Source organism: Belonocnema kinseyi, chromosome 2, assembly GCF_010883055.1.
Source record: "Belonocnema kinseyi isolate 2016_QV_RU_SX_M_011 chromosome 2, B_treatae_v1, whole genome shotgun sequence".
Classification (NCBI taxonomy): Eukaryota; Metazoa; Arthropoda; class Insecta; order Hymenoptera; family Cynipidae; genus Belonocnema; species Belonocnema kinseyi.
Window position 1 is genome coordinate 96,483,162 of NC_046658.1, and position 20,283 is coordinate 96,503,444.

At 25.8% G+C, this 20,283-nt stretch overlaps 3 protein-coding genes across 5 annotated transcripts in view; 2 read left to right on the plus strand and 1 right to left on the minus strand.

The window, feature by feature from the left end:
- The window catches only part of LOC117168499 (protein argonaute-2), a 77,775-nt gene that overhangs the window by 51,584 nt on the left and 5,908 nt on the right, over window positions 1-20,283 (minus strand). Inside the window, exon 2 of one of the 3 annotated variants that reach the window (XM_033354209.1) lies at window positions 11,030-11,146. In XM_033354209.1, the coding sequence (XP_033210100.1) occupies window positions 11,030-11,141 (112 nt within the window). In that variant the 5' untranslated portion in view covers window positions 11,142-11,146. Of the gene's footprint in view, window positions 1-3,622; window positions 3,729-8,045; window positions 8,121-11,029; window positions 11,147-20,283 lie in introns of those variants that run through there. The other 2 variants (XM_033354210.1, XM_033354212.1) reach the window with 2 other exon arrangements.
- Window positions 7,592-11,879, plus strand: LOC117168500. Its single transcript, XM_033354213.1, has 3 exons — window positions 7,592-7,791; window positions 11,344-11,456; window positions 11,700-11,879. Exons 1-3 carry the CDS (start codon window positions 7,646-7,648, stop codon window positions 11,855-11,857), a joined length of 417 nt encoding a protein of 138 aa, XP_033210104.1. The 5' UTR covers window positions 7,592-7,645; the 3' UTR covers window positions 11,858-11,879.
- Window positions 12,170-13,048, plus strand: LOC117168501. Its single transcript, XM_033354214.1, has one exon. It carries the CDS (start codon window positions 12,195-12,197, stop codon window positions 12,384-12,386), a length of 192 nt encoding a protein of 63 aa, XP_033210105.1. The 5' UTR covers window positions 12,170-12,194; the 3' UTR covers window positions 12,387-13,048.

Consider the following 20,283-nt stretch of genomic DNA (forward strand, 5'->3'; position numbering starts at 1 on the left):
TTTTCATAAATATTATTAGTCACATATTGTTAAATTTTGAATGCATTATTTTTTTAATTAACTAACGTTTTGTTCATATTTGACAAATTTACTTGTGCAATTGATAAATCAGAAATTGTTATATTTAAAATGCCTAAAAATTGTCTAAGCATTAAAAAAAGTATCTATATTTAAAAAATGGTGGTAATGTACGCAATAAAACTTGACTATGAACGTTTTAAAATTAAACCATGAGGGATAAAACAATTTTAAATAAAGAATTGTGTTCATTAAAAAAAAATCAATTTTGTGATTTTATTTTGTCATCAAAGAAAAGCTTAGGTTTCTTTATTTAAAAAAAAGTAAGAGAAAGAAGTTTGTTTAAATTTTGATAAATCTTTCCATTAATTGAATATTGTATGAAATGTATATTTAAAGAAAAAATATTTAACAAGTCATAAAAACTAGGCATCATTTTGCCGAACTGCTAAAACATAGTGTGTGGAAATTGTTTAAATCCTAGAACTTATTAAATTTGTGTTCAATTGAAAAATGTGATTAAGATCAGTTGTAAATCTTGTAATTCTACATAAAAAATATACATAAAAATCGTAACCCAAATTCAAACGAAAGAATATCTAAGCAGTTAACTGGTATTGACGCATATATGCGCAGCAAAAACCCGTGAGAAAATTGGTAATGACGCATTTATGCGCACTTTGAATAATTCCCATAAGACTCTACCAAAATGATAAATCTTTTTTAAAAAATGCATTTTTTACAAGAGTTCAACCCAAAAGATTAATTTTCTAAAAATTGAAGTTAAATTTTTAAACAATGAGATGCAGCTTCAACCAAAAATATGAATTTTTAACAATTTTTTAGTTCATATTTCTCATATTCAACCCAATCAAATTTAAACAATTTAAAAAAAAAACAATAAAACTTGCCTTAATAAAATTAAACCTTCAAACAAGTAGTTACATTTTCAACTAAAAATGATACATTTTTAACTAAACCATTCAATTTTCAACTAAAAAGACGAAAGAAGATTTTCCAGAAAGAAGATTAATGCTCTACTAACAAAATTGTTGAATTTTGCAGCCAAAAGAATTAATGATCTACAAAACGGCTAAATTGTTTTACCGAAAATATGATTTGTTTAACAATAGAAACTTAATTTTCTACCAAAAAGTTAAATTTTCATAAAAATAGTCGAATTTTAAAAGAAATACTTCAATTTAAACCAAAAATATGAAAGAAAGAAGAAATCAAGAAGATTAATTTTCTATCAAAAACCACAATTTCTCAACCGAATACATTAACTTTCAACAAAATGCAATTTTAAAGCCCAAAGGACGAAATCTCTACAAAAAGTTTGAATTTTCGAACCAAAAATATTATTTAAAAAAAAAAAATGATTACATTTTCAACCAACAAGAGGATTTTTTAAATACAAATAGTTTAATTTCTAACCAAATAGTTGAATTTAAACCAAAAATATGAATTTTTAACAAGATTTTAATTTTCTTTAATTAGTTTCGTTAGTTCCTGGTTAGTTAAATTTTCAACCAGGGAGGTGAATCTTATAAATACATTAATTTTTAACAAACTAGTTAAACTTTCGACCAAGTAGTTGAATTTTCAACTAAAAAAAATCGAAATTTTTAACTAAGTAATTACATCTTTAAACAAAAAATGAATTTTCCAGCAAGAAGATTAATGTTCTACCAAAAAGCACGAATTTTCAACAAAATGGAATTTTGAAGCCAAAAGGACGAATTATCTACAAAACTTTTGAATTTTCAACCCAAAAAAGTTATTTTCAACCAAAAAGAAAATTTTTCAAATAAGATAAATCTTACAAAAAATACATTTTTAATTAAAGAGGTCAACTCAAAAGATGATTTTTGTAACCAAAATATTAATTTTCTATCAATAGAATAGTTAAAATTTCCAACAAAAAAATATTACTTTTTAACCAAGGAATGGAATTTGCAACAAAATAATTAAATTTTCAACCAAATACTAGACTTTTTACCTCAAATTAATTGATTTTTCTTGTTGGATTCTATTAATTTGGTTTTCATTTAAACGACAAACGAGAAAAAGTGGACGTTTCTTAAAGACAGAGAAAAGAAGAATTTCTCCAAACTTATCATCAGGAAACGTACTGAATGTTATCTAAGTTCGTAAAGCTACTTCCACTGACCAAATAACGTAGTTTATGGACGACCCCCATATGTGTAAAATAGAAACGAAATAAAAAGCTGTAATCAGTTTGGATCTTTTTAAAGAAAATTCAAAGTGGATTATGCCATTTATAAGATCTGTTTCCACGTAACATTTTGGGATCATACCAGATTGGATTCAGATTTATTAACATTTATGGAATGAGAATGGCTAGTTGACATAACCAGAGGTCAGAAACAGAGAAGAAGGCAAGTTATACCTGCCCTGAGTACGGGGTCCAGATGCGCCTTTCATACTGATTCAGAATTTCTTAGAATTCAGTGCAGGGTTAGAAATAAAACCTAATCGATAAGTCCGGCTAATTACACTCTAAGTCTAAGACTTAAGACCATTCTTCTAATGCTCGCATTCACTAAACTATATTTACATTGCCCCTTTATTTCAATATTACCTGCTTTAGCAATTTTTCGACTGACTGGCAGTATTTGTTACGAAACTGTTCAAATTACCTCTTACATATACAAATACATTTGCTTAAAAAGCATTTATAAATGGTGATTTTAATCAATTTTGAACAGATCCATTTCTTCTTCAAATAATAAATATAATTTAAAATATTTAACCCCAAACAAAACCTATTTACGTATTATTTTATTTAATAATCTCGGGGAAGGATATAAACTTCCAAAAAATAGAATTTAGCACTAAAATATCCACATTTTCTGAAAATCACATTACAAACATGAAACAGTGTTTCTAAAAGTTTTTCAAGCAACACGTGACCTAAATATATCGTTTCAATTCATGTGTAAGTAAACCTACAATTCTCACAATAACAAAGTTATATGCAAAGAATTTTTACACATTTCTGAGGATAGAATCGAAATACAAAAAAGTGCAGGTAGTTCTTGCTCCAGAAAGTGCCTGGTTACACAGAAGAAAAAGAAGATCAAGCAGTGGCGACGGATAAAGTAATCAAGTGGTTATAAATTATTGATTTTTCAAAGGACGAAAGGTAATAAAATTGCTCGTGCAATCTTTGCCGAGCGTTGAAAAAATGGTATATTTTTGGGAAAGACGTAACTTGGCTTAAAAAATTGAGGGTACTTCGAGTCTAATAGGTATTTCTCTAATAATGTGTCTGATCGGAGTGAAACAACTAACGACACATGCGCCTGTTGAACGGGGGGTTCATTCGGGGTCATTCCTAATGCTTACAGCAGTGCATGAATTCAAAAATTTGGAACACAAAACTAGCCTAGGATCTGGAAGATTTTTCCCTGGAAGGAAAACTTTTCCAGATCACAGAGGGCAAGTGCGTGGAACAAAGGGCCCTAGAGAGTACTCGGATGACGACTTCTAGACTCGCCTAGGCAAGCCAAAAGTGGCAAGTTTTTACACACTCCTACTAGCCATTCCCGGGACAAAATGAAGACACTTTTTTACTTACGCTGTCCCACGGGATACATTTTCGCTGCTGCCGATTATAAATCGCCAATTATCACTAATAAATAAGTAAAAAATTTAACACAAGACCCGTCGGCCACCCAACACACTTCACAACACACTCTAGCTGACTGAAGCGAGAGTCTGTCTTCTAATATGGCGGCCACTATGAACGAGCCGATTGGCCTATTTGGAACCAATCAAAAATCTGGAACGACCAGAAGAAAGATATAATTTTGGCGGAAAAATTTAAATTTCTGAATTTGGTTAAGTTTTTAGGTATTTCTTCTTGTATTTCGGACTGTTCGTCTGTTCTACTGAGAGAGGAAAAGAATACTGAAAGACAGATTTCAATCTTAATCGAATATTTATATGAGATCAGATTTAAAATGCTGATTTTCTCGAGTTTTTTGAAGTAAATAAAACATGAAGATATGTCACAACTCTGTGACAAAGATAAATTACACTATAAATACTTTGAAGATATGGAAATTTCAAACAATAGATAACAATCTAGATAACGGTACAATTTCACTTAGAGGGTCTCATTTCAATTTTAGAATAAAACCTTAATCAACTTCAGGTTTGAAGAGAGTAAATTTGAACAATTTTTAATAGAAAGTGATCTGAATTTAATTTAATTTTAGACAAGAAAAAAATTTCCAAATCTTTGATATTAATTTTGAGGAGAAAATAATTTTTGATACCAAATAAAAAATTCGAATATTTGTTATTGGTTTATTTCTTTTTAAAGTTACACAAATATAATTTTCGTGAGATTGTTGAGAAGATTCACAAACATTTTTGAATATTTTAGGTATTGCCAATCAAAATTTCAACAAAAAAGTTAATCTTCAAAAAATAGTTGAATGCAATGCTTTAATCCATTAAGCATTTAATTTTAAATCAAAAACATTAATTTTCAAGAAGCAAGTTAATTTTCTAACAAGACGAATTTTCAACTAAAGAAAAAGGATATATCGTCAAACAAAACAAAAAACTTTTTATCAAAATAGTTCAACTTTTAACCACTAGTTCAATTATTAAACAAAAAATATGAATTCTCAAAGAAAACTGTAATACTTGACACTTAAATCCAAAAAGATGTTGAGTTTTAATTTTAAAAAAAGTTGAATCTGTCAAAAGAGAAATACACTTTCAAAAAAAAAGAATTGAATCTACGATAAGAAAAAAAACGAACTATTAACAAACTAGTTACAGTTTCAACCAGAGATGAATTTTGAATTAAAATTTTGAATTTACAACCAAGTTAATTTTGAACAAAATTGTTCAATATTTCATCAAAGTAACCGAATTTTCAACTAAAAATGACGAAAAATAACTGAAACCTCAATAAAGACGAATTTTCAAACCAGCAAGATTTTAAAGTTAAGAGTAAAAAACAAATTTAGGCAGATTATAATCTGAAGAAAAAAACCATTTTTAATATAAAATAATAATTTTCTTAGGTTTCTCGAAAAAATTTTAAAAGATTTTTGAAAATTTCAGATTTGTAGAAAAAGTATCTAGATATTTTCTAAGCTTTTTTTATACTTTACAGGATTGGATTCCCAAAGGTTCAAAGCTATACATTAAAAATATAAAAATCTTATTTCTTGATCATCTGTCAGCTTGAAACTTGCAAACTTACATCACTTCAAACTGGAATGCTTTTAATCTTAAACAAATTTTAATTGAAATCATATATCGAAACATTGAAAATGTCTCGATTTCATTTTTTAATCTTTCACAATTTTATCGTTTCAAAATAATTGTATTATATAGATAAAAAAAATATTTCGGGTTCCAATTATATAAAAAACGACGAATTTTTCCGACGTTTCCTAAATAATGAATTTAAACCTAAAATATCAAAAATTGTTTAATTTTAAATTTATATTAGTACAATATAGTATAGTATCTTGAAATTATCAGTATAGTATCTTGAATTAAAAGCCTAAATACATCCGTTTTATGATGTTCATTTTTATCGAAGGCAATAGTTACACAATACGGCGGAATGAATTTTTTTTAGTTTACTTGATAGAAAGTATTAGTAGTAGAAAGTTCTAGTTTAGTAGAAAATTCATATTTTAAGATCGAAAATTTAATAAATTGTTACAAAATTTAACTGTTTGGTACAACATTAAGCTAGATTGTAGAATTTTTTGTTATTGAAAATTAATTTTGATAAATGAAAATTTAAATACTCCAATTTCGTTTCAAAATTGACCTTTTTAGTTTAAAAAATTTAGAAACGAGAAATCGAGATATTTGGTTGAACATTCAACTGTCTTTCTGAAAGCTTCTGTTTTTTCGGGGAGGGGGGGGGGGGAATTTCTTGCTACAAACTTATTATTCTACAATTTTAATAATTTTATTTTTAGTTCAAAACTGATTTTTTTTATATAGAATTCATCTTTTGGGTTAAAAAACTAACTATTTGATTAAAAAATAATTTTTTTTAGTTGAATATTCATAATATTACTTCAAAATTAATTTTTTTTGGTTAAAAATGTGATTATTCTGTTGAAACTTCATCTTTTTTAGTCAAACATTAATTTTTTAGCTAAAAATGTAACTATTACATTTTTGCTTGAAAATTGACACTTTTCAGTTTTTTGATTGAAAATCAATTTTTATTTATTTTTTCTTAAACTTAACCATCCAATGTTTTGTCATAAATTTATCTATTGTGACGGTTATTCAATCTTTTTGGTTGAAAATTAATCTGTTTGCTTGTAAATTTAATAAATTAGGTAAAAATTTATTTTATTTGATCGAAAAAATTTTTTTATGTGAAGGTTTATAAGTTCAGTTCAAAATTAATTTTCTTTTTTTTCTTGTTAAAAATGTGATTATTCTGTAGAAGATTTGTTTTTTAGATACCCTTTTTTACTACAAATTCAATTATTCAATTTTCTAGTTGAGAAGTAATTTCTTTGATTAAAAACTTGTCTTTTTGGGTTGAAAATTCTAAACTTTTTTTGATAAAAATACTGCTTTTCAGCTTAAAAATCAATTGTTTTGCAAAAATCCGTGTTTGGGCTTGAAAGTAATTGTTTTATTTATTTATTTTTTGATTGAAAAACATTTTTTCCCCTTAAATTTCACTATTCCATTCTTTGTCGAAAATTTGTGTTTCATAACAGAAATTTAGCCCTCTTAGTTGAAAATTTATCTGTTGAGTTGAAAGTTTAACTTTTCTATTTTAAGTTTAAAATTTATTGTTTTTTTAAGTTAAATAATTATTTTCCTAAAATCTTAACAATTCTATTTTTGATTGTAAATGTATATTTTTTAGATGAAAATTCATGTCTTTTATTGAAAATTGGTTTTTTGGTAGAAAATTCATTTTTTGCATTGAAAAATCAACTATATGAAAAAATCATTACTTTCATTTAATTCAAAATTATTTTGCTTTAAAATTAATTTCTTTGGATAAAAATTCAATTATTCTGTTGAAAACTCGTGTTTTTTTTTTTTTAGTTAAATATAATTCTTTCAAATTCTATTTTTACATGAAAATGTATCTTTTTTAAGATGAAAAGTCATTTGTCTGGTTAAAAACTCGCCTGTTCGTGTTGATGAAAATTCAATTATTTGAGTAGAAAATTCAAAACTTTTTTTCTCAAAATCCATATTTTCGAGTCGAAAACTCAATTGTTTTTCAGAAATTTCGTCTTTTTGGATTAAAAAGTCAACATTTTTGATGAAATTTGTTTTCTTATTGACTGAAAAATCGACTTTGTATGAAAATGCTTTTTTTTTCTCGAAATGGTAGCATAATAATGTCATCGCTAAAAAAAAAGTGTCAATAGTGTGGTGAATCCAAAGCCAGCAATTTGTTTATATTCAAAATCGAAAACTAAATTCAAATCTAATACGACCACGATAAAAACTGAAACATGTTGGCAACAATGGACTGTCGATAAGAGGCAAAACTGCTCTTACCGACAATACTCCTTTTTTTACGTACAGTTGATATGTAAATTATAAAACCACGTTCGCTCATTCGGCTTAAAAAATGTCAGTTCCCTTCAGTGGATGTAAATCGCGATCAAATGGTTTAATAAGTGCCATCATAAAGCAGCTGAAAACTATAAATTACAAGCCTGCAAAGAAAATTACCGTACAATTCGACCCCTTTCATGAAAGAGCCACCGAAATGAGGTTAGTTTTCTCATGATTCTCTTTTTTCCACGAAAGAATAGATCTAAATCTTATCAATGACAAGTAGCTACCCGAACTTGATAACACAAACAAAACAGAACACGAAAAACCTAAATTGCTGGGCAAACAAAAGAATTTCAAGGAAAATAAAAAAACACTATTCCTTCAGAATTGAATTAGCGTCCCCTGATGCAAAAATCTTGAAAAAGGAACCGTAAATATATTAAATTTGAAGTGGTTTTTTGGGTCATTACTTTCTGTCTTCGAACATGTTCCATTGATGTGCTCCATGGGAACACGATTCTGATTCTATTCGAAGGATGTTGTAGATGTAGATACTTGAGCCTTCAATAATACGTAACGATAAAAAGTTGGGCCCGCGTTTCAATGTGTGTGTGACGTCGATAACTTGCGCATGTGCATTCGCATTCTCCAGCTAGCCTAGCAGACGACTTGCTGCATTATTTTTAACGAGCAATTTCCTTCGTATAAAACCGTAAAAATCATTTAAAAGAGAGTCTAAAATTGTTCGTGGAAGTGATTTTGATTGAATAGAACAAGTTGAGGTATGTAGAAAGTATTAAAAAATTGATAGACCGCTTTTTTATATTTCTGACCAAGGGATGATTATTGGGGGTGTACTTTTAGTTCGATATTTCGTATTACAGTCTCGGTGCAAGTGAAGAGGAAAAATGTCCGGAAAGAGCAGGAAAAAAGTATCGAAATTGAAGTGATTTTTGATTTTAAAATGTTGTCCCTTTGTATTTTAGATTAATTTTTAGTTAATTGACTCCGTTTTCCTGAGTATTGATTTAAAAAAAAAAATATATATATATATATAAATATAGATGTGAGTAGTCAGAAAAAACATCTCAGAATGGGGACAACAAATCTAATTTGTTTCCACGCAGAATTGGGGTACGCCTATCGATAAAAATAGATTTTATACTTCAAGCCATTGAAGAAATAATTTTGATAAAAGGGAAGTGCAAAAGAAAAAGATGACAGGAAAATGGAGATAAACTAAAAAATTTGGTTGAAATTCCATCTTTTTTCATTAAAAATCATAAATTGTTTCTCGGAAAATTAATTTGATTGAAGGTTCAACTATTTTCTTGAAAAGTCGCCTTTTTTAGTTGGATGAAACTGGTCTTCGTATAAATTATTATTTTTTAAATTGAAAATTCAATTACTTAAATGAAAGAGGAACTACTTTGTTAAATATTAATTTTTTTATTCATCAGTTTAATGGATAATCCTTTTTCTTCGTTAAAAATTTAACTACATTTGTTCAATATTGTTTTTGATTAATAACATAACTTTTTCAGTTGAAAATTTAACTATTTGGTTAAAAATTCATTTATTTTGTTAAAAATTAATCTTTTAATAGAAAATTAATCTTGGTGTTTGAAAATTATTTTAAAAAAATTTTTTTTTTGAAAAGGAATCCTAATTTTTATTTATTTTTCCTTAAATTTAACAATTCAAGTTTTTGTCGAAAATTTATCATTTCTTTGGTTAAAACTTTAACTATTTTGTTGAAAATTCGTGTTCTTTTTAGTTGAATTTTTTTTCTCACAGTTTAAAATTTCTATTTTTGGTTCGAAATTCATCTTTTTTAATTAAAAATTCATGAATTTGTTGAAAGTTGGTATTTTTCACAGAAAATTCAATTATTTGGTTAAAACATTATCATATTAATAATTTTGTTCGTTTAATTAAAAAATACTTTGTTTTGGCAGAAAATTAATCTTCTCGTTCAAAAATTTACCTTTTCATATTTGTCGCAAAACGCAAACATTTATTTTAAACCATGAGGTTCATTCTAAACATCCTTAAATACAACAGAGAAAAAAATTGCAAAACAAATTAAATTTTAAATAAAATTATGAATCTTCAACTGGAAAAGTGAAATTTTAAACCAAACAGATGAATTTTTAAATAAAATTATAAATATATAACTCAAATATATGCTTGAATTTTTAACCTAAAAGATTAATTTTATACCAAAAAATACAAATTTTCAACATAATACATGAATTTTAATGAAATAGTTAAATTTTCAATTAAAGGAGATAAATTGTTAACCAAAACTTAAACAATTAAATGAAGAAAATCAATGTGCAACCAAAAAGACGACTTTTCAACAAAAAAGAAACAAGTTTTTAATAAATTGCTCATTTTCCAACCGCAGAATTTAATTTTTAATTAAAATGATGAATCTTGAATTTTAAAAAATTATTTTTAAATAAAAGTGTTTATTTTTAACCAAGTAAATTTATTTCTAACTTAAAAGACGCATTTCCAACTGACATGATGAATATTGAAATAGAACACTTGAATTTTCAATCCAAACGGAGAATTTTTAAACTAGGAGATAAACTTTCAAAGAAAAAAATCATTTTCTAATAAAATCCCGATTTTTTTAAGAAAAATAATAAATTTTCAACGAAATAGTTGAATTTAGAATTGATTAACACAATTTTTCATCCAAATTGTTAATATTTATACTAGAATGGATCAGTTTTCAACAAAACTGATGAATTTTTAACTAGAATTACGAATCTATTTACTGAAATAGTAGAATTTTATATCTACTAAAAAGTTGAATTTTCAACCAATAAGATTAATTTTCTCTAAAGAAAGACAAATTTTTAACTATTTTTCATTTATTTTTCATCTAAATAGTTTAATTTTCATCGAAAAAGATGAAATTTCAACCAAAAATAGAATAGATGAATTTTCCGTTTAAAATCTAATTCTTTACCAAAAAAAAATAGGATTATCAGAAAAATAGTTAAATTTTCCATGCGAATAGTTCAACTTTTAGTTGGAAAATTGAGTTTCAATCAAGCATTGACATTTTTTTAAATAGATGCATCTTAAATTAAAATGAAGAATCTTCTAGCAACAAAATTAATTTTCAACAAAAGAGTTTAGCTTTTAAACGCAAGTAGTTGAATTTTCAAGAAAAGAAAAATGAATTCCCAGCGAAAAAATATTTAAAAAAATGTATATTATAATTCAGAATAACACTATTTTTTTAGTATTTTTAAAAATGTATGCTACTAATGCCACCATTTTGAACTTCTTATATGGGACCGAGGCCTGAAATAATTTTGATAAAAATAACGGCAAATTAAATGGAAGGTGATTTTTGTTCAATATCAGTGTTAATTTATAAATAAAAAAAACGAATTTTTCATTCAATAAATTAATTTAGGAAAATTCAACTTACCGGTGCATTGTCCACATCCGTAAGCTTTACCAAGCATAGAAACTGCTGTTGTTATTCGCAGTGTGCTCAAATCTGGCACAGGAATAGGCATTTGCTGCTCCATTTGCGTCATTTTGCCTGAAAGAAAAAGCAATTTATTCTCATTTTTAATTTTAGTTCAATTATCTATCTGTTATAAGTAAATTTAGGATTTGAAAACTAATTTTGGAAGGCTTTGCAATTTAAATTTGTTCGTTTTATAAGCTTATAATTAATTTTTTTTAACTCTGTACATTTTTGGCAGTTTTTAAAAAACCCTGTGTCATTATTTTCAGAAAATTGATGTTTTATCTGACTGGGCCGAAATATGCGAATACAAATCCAGCCTGTCTTTTGAAAACAAATATCGTGTGTGATCGTTCAGAGCCATTAGTCACAGTCGATTTAGGTAAATAAAACCAATTTATACAATTATTTTGCATGTTAAATTACAAAATTTAGCTTTGAAAGTACTTGGAAAAACTTATTTATTTCTACAATTTTAAACTCTGTGCCTAAGTTCTAAAAGATATATTCAAATTAAATAAAAGTAACATTTTTAATCATGTCTACGTTGAGATTTAAAGTGTTACCGAAAAGAATTCTGATTGAAATTTAAAAAAAAATCCATATTACCTATAATTATTTTCAGTATCTGGAGAGAAAGTGGTTATGAAATGCAACAATCTTACGCTTGTGGAGGTACTGCAACTTTATAATAAACATGTAACTTCCCTTGTACCACGTGAACAAGAAAAAGATGAAGACCTTAAGTCGAAACTAAAATCCAAAAAAGGAAAGAAGCGATAGAACATAAAACAAGCGCACCAATTAATTTTTTTTTAATCGATTGCCATCGATCCAGAAATTAAAATTATAAAGAGAATTTCGTTTTTCACTTTCATTCCAACCTCAACACGTTTAATGATTGCGATAAATCGAATAACCTACATTGTCAATTTATGAACAAGAACTAGAAAGATTATTCCCGACGAAAGAAGTCGAAGTTCCAAACGAGGCGTGGATTTTGGAGACGGAAAGCGGGAAATTAGAAAGAGCTTTTTACTAATCAAATTTCTTTTTAGCATTATCTCTCCGATCAATCCTTATTTCTTTTTTCTTTTGCATCAAAAAAGAAAATTTCAAAATGGGACAAAACCCTTATCACAAAGATTACAATCTAAAATTGATTGATACACTTTATAAGAATGTGCCGGCATTTACGGACGTTTTTGACGAGGAAACTTGGTATACTTTCGTTGGTTGTTTCGTTGCAGGTACGATTATGCTCGCGTTTATTTTATCTAAATTCGTTAAACTGAAACCAGTCGATTTTTAATGATTTGTGGAAATTAAAACTCAAATAAAGATGCTTTTTCTGAATCTAAAGTGATTTTTACAGAAATTATAAATAAAACATTTTGTTGATTTGAAAGTGCAAGTAGATAGAAAAGTCTGATTTGTAATGGAGCAGAATGGCGCAAAAAAAAAGATAAAAATGTATGAGTGTGAATGAATTTTAAGTATATGGAGGGAAAACCTCCCTACAGTGGATAATAAAAAATACTAATTTATATAAAAAATTAATTTAATTGGGCCAGTAATTAATAAATTTAATTTTAAAGTAATTGTTTTTCACTGTAGGAAGGTTCCCCCTAAATATTTAGACTTTATAGTAATCTTGTACTGACTTTTTACTCGAAATTTCTAAGTATTCAGATCTGACTGAAAGTATAATCCTTCTAGGAAGCATTTAACTTTGCAGAATTTATCAACTGGTAAATTTGTTTAAAAGCATTTCGAGATTTTGAAATATACTTTCCCTTCAACCAAAAATGTCGAGCATATTTATAGAATTTTAGAAAGTAGGCAAGTTTGGATTAAATATCTTAATACAGGGAATTTTTTTCAATGATTTCAATGTTTTGCTTTATATATATTACGAAAAAACATGTACCCTAAGAATTTATGTGGAGTTTTGACGGAAAATGTTAATATGTGTTGAATAAATATTTAAGAAGCATTCGATTGTTTTTCTTTAAACCTGAGTAGTTTAGGAGTTTTTTTGTATAAAAATAGTATTTGTTTACTTATTCCCATTTTATTTGATTAGAAATTATACCTACATCTGCGGAAGGAAGTATTAATTTCAACGCCTTTAGATAAATGTATTTTTTTTAAGTATCTTATTACCGCTGAGTCCAATACGCTATATTTTTATCCAACAAGAATTTAACAGTCACATGTATTTATTATACATCGACTCAAAATAAATAAAAAAACCGGTTCTTTAATGCGATAATGTTATTATTTTAACAGGACATTTTTTTCACACTTTTTTAAGTTCGGAACTCAAAATATTTATTGAGTTTCGCGAATTTATTACAATTTTTTTGTAGTTTCTAGGGATTAAAACAATCTGTTTAAGTTACAGGGTTCAGGGTGACCGCTAGACCGGGAAACCTGAAAACCGGGAATTTTATGAGACCGGGGAAAGCAGGGAAACGACAGTGAATTTATTTTTTGACCGGGAGTTTTACCAAAATTTTAGAATAAAAATTTTTGCCAACTTTAATTTCAACCATTTTTTTAAATAATTTGTTAAATTGTGATTTTTATAAATTATCATTTCGTTCAGAATACTTAATTCGAAAATCTTCCACTTAAAAAATTTCCCATTTTTAATTTCTAAACATATATTTTAATTCAAAGAATTCTAAAATGCAGTTTTAAAGGCTTAAAAATCATGAATTTTTAAAATCGAAGATTTTTTAAATAACAAACAGGGTGGCCGGACCGGGAAACTGGGAATTTTACAAATTTTCAGAAGAAAAATCTGCCCAAGTTCGATTTTAACAGTTTTTAAAATAATTAAAGTGCTGTTTTGAGGATTTAAACAATTAAAAATTAAAAGAATTTGAAGTTGGAATTTTTGGATAAAAAATATTTTTATTTTATCAACTGTAAATATAAATAATTTCAACAATAATTGATTTGACCAAATAATTCTAGATCCGTTCGAAATTGGAGAATTTCCAGATTGTAACTGTTTCAATCCGAAAGTCTTGATAAGAATTGAAATTAAAATATCATTTATTCCGATAATTTTATTTTTCAATAAAAATTTTTGTTTCGGGTCTTCCTTTATATTATTTTTTATATTAAATTTAATAAATAAATTTATTAATGTATTATTTTTATTAATTTTTTCAGCTATTAAAAAATGCAAACGTGCGTTTCACTATTTTCAACTTAAAAATAAATTCTTCATAATATACTCATAATTAAAGGGTTTTATTAAATTTAAAATATTGTGAGTCTAAATTATTTAATTTTTATCCCGTTTAATTTGAAATTTCTTAATGTAGAAAAGGAATAAGTATTTAATATTTAACAATATTTCAATTTTCGTTCAAGACGGGTAAATTGAAACCAAGTATTTTAAAAGTGTTTAATTTATAAGTGAAATTGTTAGATTTTGACGCATAAATAACAATTGAACACTTATTATTTGTAGAAAATGCTGCAAATTAAAAAAAAATCCTTAAAATATTCCATAATTTTTCAAAGTGATAAATCATTTTCAATTTTCCTAAGAATCTTCAGAAATTTTGTTACTCTTTTGAAATCTTTCACAATTCTTAAAAAAATTCTAAATTTTTTGTATGAAATCTGCAAAAATCGACATTTTATTTTCAATTCGGCTGTAAGTATTTGAAATTAATTCAAGTTCTAAATTTCATTCGAATCTTTTTAAAACTTCTAAATATCTCTTAATATTATCTCTTAATATTATCTCTATAATATTATTTATAAATTCAAATTTAATTTTTTTTAATTTGCAGGATTTTCTAAAAGTTAAAAAAAATTCAATTCATTTTGAAATATATTTAAAAGTTCTGACAAAAAATTCAAAAATGATTTTGAATTTGGAAAAATTTTAAACCACTTCTAGATTTTTCAAGATTTTGAAATAAAATTGTAAAGCTTTTGAAGGATGCCTAGACTATTTAAAATAAAAATAATCTGACTTCTCATTTAAGAACTGTTAAGTTAAAAATTTTTTTTTCAATTTTTAATGAGTCTAGCTTAAAATGACTTAAAATAATATATTTTGGAATTTTTAAAAGTTGATTGTTTCATTCTTTAATTTAGACTTTTTAAAATGTTAACGTGGATTTATATTTTTCGAACTTAATCTGAATCTTTGAACTCTATAATTGATAAAAGTTCTAAATTTTGCAGTTTATTTGCTTTTCACTTAAAACTGTTCAATTTGAAATTTCCAGTTTATACGTGTAAGTTATTGAGCATTTGAATACGCAATTTTTGAATTAAAAACTTTGAAACTTCAATTTTAAAAGTTTGGAATTCAATGGTTCCACTTTGTATGCATCAATTTGTTGTTTATTGTTTATTACTTTATATGGAAAAATTTTTAAAATATAGTGTGATTTTTTAAATTTCACTGGCCGTGAAAAATGTTTAAGAACCGGGAAATAACCGGGAATTTTTTTCCTTGGATTAAAACGGCCACCCTGGGATTGGTACAAGAGTCTGGTTATAAAATTCCAGGACTTTTCAAAGTTTTCCAAGTATAATTTAAACAAAATTCCAGGTCTACTTTTTTTATTCAGCCAATTAAATTGAATTGCAACAAATTATGATGCAATGATAATAGTTCTTCAATAAGTTTGATTGAATTCAAAACAATGTTCAATAATCTTTTTATCAAAATAAAAAGAGGATTCTGTAATTATAACCATACTATTTTTGTTTTGTTATTACTTTGAGAACAATAATAGTCGAACAATTTATGAAAAGATTAGGATTACATTTGAAAAAATAAGTAATCTAAAAAAACTCTGAACTTTTTAAAAAAGTTAAAATAACATTTTAGATCACAAGAACTAATGAAAAATTTTATATTAAAATTTATCAAAATTGAATCAGTTCATGAATTTCTTCGACAACATCTTCCAGTTCTTTATGCTTTTCCCATTGAATCTTCCATATGTTTTCATTCAAATCTTACAATTTGTCTGATTTTGCCTTTTCATTAAGTTTTTTTTTTCCATTTTTCAAATCTAGAGATCGCTATAAAATACTAAATTAATAAGACTTCGAAATAGAGACGATTAAAAAAGTTCCAGTCATTTTTTCAAAATCCCACGTCTTCAGGTTTTCCAGTCATTTTTTTAAATTCCATGCCTTTTCCAGTTTTATTAAATACTTTTTGAAAATTCTATGACTTCCAAGGTCTTTTAGTGTACCCTAATTTAGAAAGACTTGACAAATTATATTACAACATATTCTTAAATATATTAGCACCATCGATTATTTAAATAATTAAGTAATACTAAAAAAAAATTACTTTTTCAATTGGTCTCGAAAGTCATGAAATTTGAGTAATAATTGAAACCAATTTTTTATGTCATTTTTCTATACTTAAAATTCAGTTCATATTTAGATGAAATTAATGTGAAAAATGTTAAATTAAATTTAAACCGCTTCAGATTCAAAACTGTTCAAGTAAAAATATTGCATTTTTTAACAAGTTAGATGCATTTTCAACTAAAAAGAAGAATTTTTAACTGGAATAGACCAATTTTAAACCAAAAAGATAAATTTTTAACCAAAAAGACGAACTTTCAACTAAAAGAAGGAATATTTAACAGGAATACGCGAATTTTTAATGAGTCAGTTGAATTTTCAAATAAAATAAACAAATTTCGAACTGAAAAAAGATTAATTTTTAAACAAACAAGGAATTAAATTTTCAGTTGAAAAAGCTACATTTCAACCAAACCGATACACTTCTATCTAAAATAATGAATCCTCAAGTAGAATCGATGAATTTTAAGCCAAAAAGATGATTTTTTAACAAAAGGGTTTAACTTTTAACCAAGCATGTAGTTTTATTTTTAAACAAAAAGAGAAAATTTTAACTAAAATAACGAGTATTTAACTGGAATATTTGAATTTTCATCCAAAAAGATGAATTTTTAAACAAAAAGATTAATTCTGTATAAAAAAGACGGGTTTCAACGAAATAGTTAAATTTGTATTTAAAACAGACAAATAAAAATAAAAAAGATGCATTTTCAACCAATAATTGAATAATCAAATTTAAAAAAAATTCAATCACACCGATTAATCTTCAACTAAAATATAATCTTGAACAGAAATAGATGCATTTTAAACCAAAAAGAAGAATTCTTAACAAAAGAGTTTCACTTTCAACGAAGTAGTTTCATTTTGAACCAAAATTATACATTTTTATCTGAAATAGTAAATATTTAACTGGAAAACTTAAGTTCTTAAGTAAAAAGATGAATTTTCGAACAAAAAGATTAATTCTCTCCCTAAAAAAGACTAAAATAAACTAAAATAAACAAATTATGAACTAAAAAATATCAATTTTTAACCAAAAAAAAGGAATAGTTACACAAGAATTTTTAAGAAATGTGTGTAACTTTCAACCGAATATTTAGTTTTATTTTCAAACAAAAAGATACATTTTTAAAATAAAAGGATGAAAATTTAACTGTGGAAAACTTGAATCTTCAGCCAACAGGATACATTTCTGAACAAGAAGATAATTTATCTGCCAGAAAAGACGATTTTCAAAGAAAAAGCTAAATTTACATCTAAAAAATACAAATTTACAACTAAAAAAGATCAATTTTCAACCAAAAATGGAGAAGTTTAATTTTTAGTTAAAAAAAATTGATTTTCAACCAAACTGATGAATTTTCAACCAAAATGATGAATCTTTAACTGGAACAGTTGAATTTTAAACAAAAAATATGCATTTTAAACTAAAATTAACAAAGTTCAACCTGGAATAGTTGAATTTTTAACTACAAGTATGAATTTTCAATCAAGATGATAAAATTCTACCAAAAAAAAATTTTCAACTGAAAAATATCATTTTTCAACCAAAAAGGTAATAGTTAGATTTCAAGATAAAAAAAGGTAATATTCAACCAAAGAGATGAATATTTAACTAAAATGCTGGAATATTCAACTTGACATACAATAAATTCCAGATTTTCCAGGTCGCATAAACACCCTGTTAACCATTAGAATATTTTCTAAATTGTAATTAAGTTGAAGAAATTAATTTTTTATTCTTTCAATCACATTATTAAAAATTAGAAATTAAAATTGATAAAAAGATAAGAAATTTAATTGAAAAACTCTGCAATTTAACGGCATTTAATCTTTAATTTTTGCATTGAAAATAGTTAAAAGCTTCCATTGTCGACGTATAAATGATTGACTGTTTGAATAAAATTTGTTTAAAATTTCAGTTTAGTTTTGATTCATTTAAATGAACAAATTTTCAGCTTCAGTATTCGAAGTTTTTAATTTCAGTGACTGTAGAAATCTTGCGAACCGGGAATTTTTCCCCAATTGAACCGGCCTCCCTAAATTTGAAACTATTTAAATATTGATAAATAATAAATATTATTAAATTTTAAAAGAGGGCTTAGAAATCTACTTGCAAAAAGTACATATGTAACTAAGTTCCATTCTCCAAAATGGTTTCGTAGCAAAAAGAAAAGAGTAATAAATGTAAAAAAAAGGAAATATAAAAAATGTAAAAGAAACCCTAAAAGCCTGAAATAAAATGTGAAAATATGTCAACAATCAACAGGTAGCAGAGCTTGCATCGCTAGAAAAAGGAAGCTTCATCGCATCTGCAACACGGAACTCACCCTTTCATTATTCTTGTCTTTTATAAAAGAAATATCTCTTTAGAATAAATTCAAAAGAATCCAAAAATTTACATTTTCCCAGTCTTCCCATGATTCTTTGTTGAAAGCCATAGTCACAATTGTTTCAATATTCATTGCAATGATCAAATATATATATTTTTAACATCGTATCACAAAAGTTTTCGGTTTTATTGTTAGAGAAAGAAATATTTTAAAAATTCAAAAAGGATGTTGAAATTGAACTGGCCGATTATTTAATAAAATAAATAAAAAACAGTAATACCTTTTTTACAGGCTAGTGGATACTGCTTTTAACTCGGCTTTCTGTAAACTTTAAGCCTGATTAATTGTACATAATATTTAGTAAGTAGATCAGAATCAACACTTTTTCAAAAATTTAAAATCTGGATTTAAAATACTTATTTCTGAGCTTTAAAACTCGTAAAATTGGATTTTCGAATGAAAGAAGTTTATAATTTATATTAATTTTGAACACTATGAACTGAAAATTATTCAACAATTAAGACTTCAAATTTGGATATGAAATTATTCATTTCTGAATAATTCAGACTTCTTTTAAATCAAAACTAATATAAATGCAATATTGAATTCAGTATGAAATGCTTTAAATTTCTAAGATTTCAATCAAGAAAATAGTTAAATTTTCAACTAAAAAAATACGAATCTTCAACCCAAGGATGAAGTTTTACGAAAAAGTTGAGTTTTCAAGTTATAAGTTTCGAATGGTTTAAGAGAGCGTTGACTTTTAAACCAGAAAGATGATTTTTCAATAAAATAGTTTAATTTAAAGAAAAATTTTAACCAGTTTTATTCACAACCAAATAGTTGAAAGTTTTCAAGAAAAAGAGACGACTTTTTGAAAAAGTAATAGAAGTATCAACCAAAGAATTGAATTTTCCACCTGCAGAGATTAATTTTCAATTAAATGGTTAAATTAATAAACAAAAAAATTAAACTTCAACAAAATAGTTGAATTTTCAAGCCAAAAACACGAATTCTTAAGACAAATGAATTATCAACCTGAAAAGTTGAGATTTTCACAAAAAATATTATTTTCCACGAAGAAAGATGTACTTTTAACCAAATAGTTCAATTTTCAAATAAAAGTGGTTAAGCTTTAAAAATAAAAATAGTTGAAATTTCAACAAAATTGTTAAATTTTGCGGCTAAGAAAACAACTTTTTTAAAGATAATTTAACTATCAGCCTGAATAGCTGAGTTTTCAAGAAGTAGATCGTTTTCAACCAAAAAAATATGAATTTTCTACTGTATAAAAAGAATTTTCAATCCACAAGGATAAATTTTGTAATCGAAAAGGCGAATCTTCAACAAAATAATTAAATTTTCTTATTGCGTTCTATTAATTCAGTTCGAAATTAAGCGAAAGAACGACGAAAGGCAAAACGGGAAAATTGCTTGAAAACAGAGGAAAAAAAATAAATTATTTTTAAAAAAGGAAGAACAGGGAAAAGTGTGTGAAATCTGTAACTG